At 56.4% G+C, this 6,785-nt stretch overlaps 1 protein-coding gene across 1 annotated transcript; it reads right to left on the bottom strand.

Moving 5' to 3' along the window:
* Positions 1-3,352: 3,352 nt before the first annotated feature.
* Positions 3,353-6,361, bottom strand: BMP4 (bone morphogenetic protein 4). Its single transcript, XM_074583523.1, has 3 exons — positions 6,211-6,361; positions 5,361-5,737; positions 3,353-4,426 (listed from the first exon to the last, which is right to left on the bottom strand). The coding sequence occupies exons 2-3, from the start codon at positions 5,728-5,730 to the stop codon at positions 3,585-3,587; spliced, it is 1,212 nt and encodes a 403-aa protein (XP_074439624.1). The 5' UTR covers positions 5,731-5,737; positions 6,211-6,361; the 3' UTR covers positions 3,353-3,584.
* Between the last annotated feature and the right edge of the window lie 424 nt (positions 6,362-6,785).

Raw genomic sequence — 6,785 nt, 5'->3', positions numbered from 1 at the left:
AACAGCCAGTGGCCCTCACCAACAACCACTGTGAACGATCCAGTTGGAGCCACAGGAGGTTACTAAAGCTTGCTGAGATGTTCTCCTCATTTCCTACATCCGTAGGCCACGCAGACTTCAGCACGACAGTACTTTTGAGGTACCAAAAGTCCCAGCCTTCCTGCCGTGGGCACAGAGATGAAGTCGCATCACGGCACGCCGTAGGGTATCCACCGTCTGGCTCACGCATCGTGGGATGCTGGACACAGGGCAGCTGCCAGGAGGACACCCAGATGGCAGGGAAGTGGCTGGACACCCACCTTCAACCCGTTCCTTTTTCGTTCACAACTTGGGTTGAAGAAGAGGGGGATTAAATTGATATGCCTTATCTCAGCCCCGCCAGCCGCCACAAATTAAGTGCTTGCTCTGAAATAACTAACGTTGGCAAATAATACGTTCCACGCTCAGAGAAATCATTGCACTTATAAAGCAGACGTATTTGTCAGGCTTTTAAGCAAAGCTAAACACTGGCTACCTGAGACTAAACCACCACCCCAGCTCTTCTCTGCCGCATGAGCAAGGCGGTTTCTGATACAGAGAAGGCAGCGAGAAGCTGGACGGGCACGTCCGTGCCAAGCAGCACGCAGCAAAGGGACGGGACCGGTCCTCACGCTGATCCCAGAGCGCAGGATTAAACCCCACGACTGCTGCAACAAACGCACCAAACGACAGCCAAAAACGCTGCGTGGAATTCCTGGGTCTCTCCACACCAGCGCTTAACTCCCAGCTTCCCAAAAGCAACCCCTCTCCTGGGCAGCGAGGAGAGCTCCAATTATCGCCAGCAAATCCCAGTGCAAATTAAAGTGGTGGGAAAAAAAAATGCCACTGGTTGTCAGCTGGAAACTAGAAAGGGACCTGATTCTGGTTTCCCTGACAATTTTGTTGTCTTTTCCTATTTTTAAACAATTTATCGGATCGAGAATGTGGGTAAATGCCTCCCCGATCGCACAAGGCCACACAGCAGCCTGCCACCCGCGTGGGACGGAGGGACAGACGTACACACACGGGGAGGGAAACCCTCAGCCCCTGTTCTCTGTGTTACATGCAAGATGTTAGATGTGCTCCACTGAGCAAATTGCTTAATGCATCCATCAATATTTTGTAACATACATCACTTCTACTGTCAGCTGGTTTATAGCTAGTTTAGATTCTTAGAAAATTTACAAAATTGAAATTCTTTGATTCTTTTTAAAAAAAAAAAAAAAAAGTTGTTTCTTTTTTTTTTTCCTAGTTTCCAAGCAGAACACCCCATGTAGGATCTCACCAACCCACTGCCAGGGCAGGAGAAGCGAAGCAAAGGAAAAATCTCCCAAAGGCCACATACGTGTCAGGACGACGTCTCCCCCCGCAGCACCCACGGAAAAGCAAGCGCCTCTGCCTCCACGGGGACAAAGCTTTCATTTCATCATTGAAAGGCAATGCGAAAATAAGCACCAAAACAAACAGCTCCATAAAGCAGCGGGAATGCAGCGAAGCGGTTGGAGACACGAGAATGACCTAAATGCAAGAGGCATTTGCTTCGCTTTGCAACACCCTCCCTGTCCTTCAGCCTCCGGGACAACCCGGGATGCGCTGATGAACCTGGGAGAAGCCTCTTTAACTTCTTTTTTTTCCTTATTAAAAAAAAAAAAAAAAATAGTGATTTTTTTTTCCCCCCAAGTTTCTGCCCCATGGCTGCCGAGGGGGCCCGGAGACCCCCTTTTCCCCTGGCCGGGGTTACCGGGCGGCGGGGCAGATCAGCAGAGATGTGTGTAATTGCCCTGTCAGGCAGCTGAAAGGCGCTCGCCTTTAGCTGATGCCACTTCAAAATGAAATTCTTTCTTTGGCATGGCTATGTCTGATATGCAGGCATCAAAGGGGGAGGCAGCAGGTCGCCGGTGCCCCGGGCCACACATTTCCCTTCTAAAAGCAGGAATGAGAGTGTCAACTCGGGGCCGAGGGGCCCGGAGACACGGCAGCAATAACCCCAGCAATAACCCAGGGCTCCCCAGCAGCGGGGTGATCCCCCCACCTCTGCCACAGCCCTGTGGGTGCTTTGCATCCCCCACCAGCACCCACGCACAGCCCTGCCTTGCCGGGGATGCGCGGGCTCTGTAGCGAGCGCCCATCGCTGCCTCACAGGGGTCCCCGGCTGGGGAGGCATAGAGTCACCCCAAGGCTCTCCAGCAGCAGAGGGGACCCTGCAGCCCCCTCCTGCGCCAGCACCCAGTGGAATGGAGGGGTGGAAAAGTCTCACTGGCACCAGAGGAGGTTGAAGGCTAGTTGTTTTTTTTTTTTTGTTTTGTTTCCGAGAGAAACGCAGAGCCATGCTTGCCTCCCCCCACGGCTCCCATCTCCTCTCTCCACCTGCACTCTTCAGGGAGCCAAGGCTTTTGGCAAGCTTTCCACTCCGTTTTTTATTGGTTTCAACTAAGCTGCCCCTTTCGGAGGGTTGGAAAGCTTCAATCATTAAAGGAAAAGAAGAAAAAAAAAAAAAAGAAAAAAAAAGAAATAAATACATCATGCACCCTGCTCCCCTCCCAGCATGGCTGAGGACACCAGCCCCACACTCGCACCCCACCGCACCCCCAGCCCAGGGCACAGCTCTCCATTTTCCAAGCCCAACACAGTCCATCCGATGCATTTGGGCCAGGGATTTTAGTCCCTAGATACCTCCAGCTGTACCTGCTCGGCTCTGATCATCTTCCTGCTCGGAAGCAATTTGGAAAGGACACAGCACAGGTAGCTATTAGCTAACACATATTTAACTGCTCCAGATATCTTTTTTTTTTTTTTGGCATTGTAATGGGGTGATTTGATCTTCAAAGGACCCGTGCAAACCTTTGAAGCTTCCCAAAGAACCCAGTCTCCAGTGGGGAGGGGAGAGGCAGGCGGCGCAGGGAGTGGGGAAATGTTAAATAGTTTTAAAACCTGGGGAATCCTGAAGTTGGACGGAGGGTATAAAACCCAGTGGGTTTAGCATAAAGCCCTCAGGTAAATCTTCACCTTCTTTTCAAATGCATTTTTGGTGGGTTGCTTTGCAAAGGCTTGGGCCAGGTTAGCACGGTCGGCTCTAGTCCCAGCGGCCGGGGAGAAGCAGCTCTTAATCTCCGGGGACCCTCATCTCCCACGTGGCGCAGCCCCAGCACAGGGGGATCCGCGGTACCTCGGTGAGAAATAATAGAAAGACTAAAATTTGCAAAGCCTTTAAGGGAAAAAAAGGGGTGGGGGGAAAGCGGGGAGGGTTTGGGTGGGGAGAGGGTGAGAAGGAGAGAAGATAAACTCCCTGCTGCACTCCCAGCCAGCACCCTGAGAGGTGAGACACAAAAATGCATTTACCTTTAAAATAATGACTCATTTTATTTTTTCTTTTAATATGTAGTTATAAATATATTTTGTCAAAATATATGATCATTATTGTCAAAAAACATTTGCACATAAAGTCATAAATAAGGTCAAGGTGAACGTTTAGTTTAGAGAAGAGTCCAGCTATAGCAAGCAGTTCTGGGGTGGGACGGGAGGGAGAGAGAAGGGGAGGAGAAGGCGGCAGGGAAGGCGGGGGGGGGTCAGCGGCACCCGCACCCCTCCACCACCATCTCCTGGTAGTTTTTCAGGACCACCTTGTCATACTCATCCAGGTAGAGCATGGAGATGGCGCTCAACTCCGTGGGCACGCAGCAGGCCTTGGGGATGCTGGAGTTCACGGAGTTCACCAACGTCTGCACGATGGCGTGGTTGGTGGAGTTGAGGTGGTCGGCCAGAGGGAAGGGGCAGTCCCCGTGGCAGTAAAACGCCTGGTACCCCGGGGGTGCCACGATCCAGTCGTTCCAGCCCACGTCGCTGAAATCCACATAGAGGGCATGGCGGCGGCAGTTTTTTTTGTTCTTGCGGGAACGCTGGTGCTTGGGGCTCCGGCGGGCTCTGCGGGTCAGCGCGTGGCCTCGCCCGTCATGCCCAAAAGTGACCAGAAGCGGCCTGAGCTGAGCCCAGTCCCCGCGCCCTTGAGGTAAAGATCGGCTAATCCTGACGTGTTTGCCCTGATGAGTCTGTGCGTGGTGGAGGTGGGTCACCTCGATCACCAGCCCGTGGTTCGGTTGCTTGTCCTTGGTCCACCGGATCACGGCCGGGCTCACATCAAAGGTCTCCCAGCGCGTCACGTTGTGGTGCACCAGACGCGTGTCCAACAGGCGCGTAATGGCCTGAGCGCGCTCCGACAGCGGCTTCATCACTTCATAAATGTTTATCCGGTGGAAGCCCCCCTCCCACGCCGTGCTGGGTTCCTCCACCTGCTCCCGGTACAGCCGCAGCTCCGCCGAGGAGATCACCTCGTTTTCTGGTACGCTGCTGAGGTTGAAGACGAAGCGGATCCGGGGCGCCTCGCTGGGACCCGGGATGGTCTCCAGGTGCTCTGGAGGGGAGCAGGGCAAGGGTGGGGGGGCGGAAGCGGTCAAAAAGCAAACAAGAGCACATCAGCCTCGGGGCACAGCACGCACCCACGCTTCACCAGCGCCTCTCCATTCCCCCACGCATCCCTCCCGGCCGGACCGGCTCCTGCTCCGGAGCCACCCGCTCGCCCTCCGCGTGCCTGCGCCCGGAGGAGGTCACCCCTTCCCGTCTCGCTTCTCCTTTTGAGGAGGCTTTTCCCCTTTTGCCCCCCCCCAGATCTCTCCAAAATCATCACCCTGGCGAGGTGCAGCGCCGCAGAGCACAGAGGTGCCTTGTTACGGGGCACAGGGGGCAGGGGGAGAAAGAGAAGCAAATTCCAACGCAGTAATGATGCGGCTGGATTAATAATTCAGATTTACTTTGGAAAAGAAACATCCGCTAGGAAACATTTGGATCAGATTACAAGGGCCTATTGAATAAACCTTATAAACACACAGATGTAAGTATTAAATTCGAGCAGGGTTTTTTTTGGATTTTTTTTTTCCCTTAAGAGCAAAACCAGGCAGCAATCGCTTTGATAGTTCAAAAGAAACACACCAGGGGCAAGATCCCGCCCTCACTTTACTCCCGCATCCGATCCAGAGCCATTAAATCCACGCGAGCCCAGGGAGTGACCCCAGGGCAGAGGCAGTGAAGGAAACTCGCTGTTGTCAACAGGAGCAAAAGCACCTCAAAATATGGTCGGGCTCGGGTTAAGCACAGGATGCTGGAAAAAACACAGAGCCTAGCACGCCTGTCACCCACACACAGCAGGCTGGGGGTGGGGGGGAGGCGTTTTCCTCCCATAAATTTAGGGCCGGGCACGTCCCGCTTCGAAACACATTTGTGAGCTTCCAAACGCTAAGGAAATCCCGATCGCTACCGGGGCTGGGAATTTACCTCCTCCCATCACTGACCTTCATGGTGGAAACTCCTCACGGTGTTTGCCCGGCTGGTTGATCGCTCAGGGTACTGCAGGCTAATTTCCTGGAGGCTTTCCTCCTCTTCTCCGGACTGGAGCCGATAGAGATCCAGCATGTAACTAGGAATGACGGCTGACTTGCTGGGCTGAGGCCGCCTTCGCAGCCCAAACATCTGCAGCAGAGTTGTTTCGAAACCCCGCAAGAGTTCATGGCTTTGGGCAGAGCGGCGTCCGGATCCGGCTTGTCCCTGAAGCTCTGCGACTTTCTTCCTGCCGGTCTCAGGTATCAGGCTAGCATGGTTAGTACCTCCTAGCAGGACTTGGCATAGTAGGATGACCATCAGCATTCGGTTACCAGGAATCATGGTGTCTCTGGAGTGTAAAAAACGCAACAACAAACAACAAGGAAAGTCAGGATGAGAAGCAAACCCCCCCCCCCTCCTCCTAATAAACTTAAAAATAATAACAAATGGCAAAACGACATTAGGAGAAGCCCCCGAGCGGCAGCAGGGATGAGCCGCTCGCCCCCGGGTCGCTCGCCGCCCGGTAGCCCTCATGGTCTGCGGCGCATCCCGGCCCCGCTCGCCCCGCCGGACCGGGCCGAGTCGGGCGAAGCCGCTGCGGGGCCCCGGCGCCCGGCGGGGAAAAGGGGCACCCGGTTCAGCGGACCGCGGGGCCGCCAGTTCGCGTCCCGCCGCCGGACGCCCGGTAAGTGGCGGGGGAGGGGGGGGGGGGGGCACACAAGAGAAAAAAATAAAGTTTTGAAAAAAACCCCAAAAACTAAAATAAAGAAGCGTAATGAAAACTCAAAGGGCGAAGCCGAGGAAGAAGAGGGCTGTACTCACTGACAGCAAGCAAGGCATATCAGCACAGTCCATGATTCTGGAGAGCCAGCCCGGACCCAGCGCGCCGAAAGCCCCGGGGCAGCGGCTGCCGAGCGCCTTCCGCGATCGCCGCCCGAGCGCAGTGCGGCCGCCGCCGCCGGCGGCCCCGGTTTTCTCCCGGCCCCGCAGTCACGTGGAGCCGCGCACCCCCGCCAGCCCGGCCCGGCCCGGCCCGCCCCCGCCCGGCCCGGCCCCGCGGGGGACGGCCCGGCCCGCCCCGCCGCCCGCCCCGGGCTCCCGGGGGTGGGGGGAGCGGAGGGGCTGCGCCCCGGGGGTCGGCACCCCGCCGGTGGGACGGGGTGAGCGCGGCCCCCCGGGGGACGGGGGGGTTCCCCCAGCTCCGCTCAGGTGCATCCCCGGGGGACCGGCGGGACCCCGCGGCCCCCTCCTGCCCCTCTCTCTGTACGGGGAGCCGGGGGGGACCGTCGGCGTGGGTGCCCCCGGGCGTCCTTGTCACCGCCCGCCGGGCCGGCGGACCCGCCGAGGGGCCGGTTTGGGAAGGGGAAACTCGGGAAGCGCCTCTCCCTTGGCGAGAA

This window comes from Larus michahellis, chromosome 4, assembly GCF_964199755.1.
Source record: "Larus michahellis chromosome 4, bLarMic1.1, whole genome shotgun sequence".
Lineage (NCBI taxonomy): Eukaryota > Metazoa > Chordata > Aves > Charadriiformes > Laridae > Larus > Larus michahellis.
This window is presented reverse-complemented; position numbering and strand designations above follow the sequence as displayed.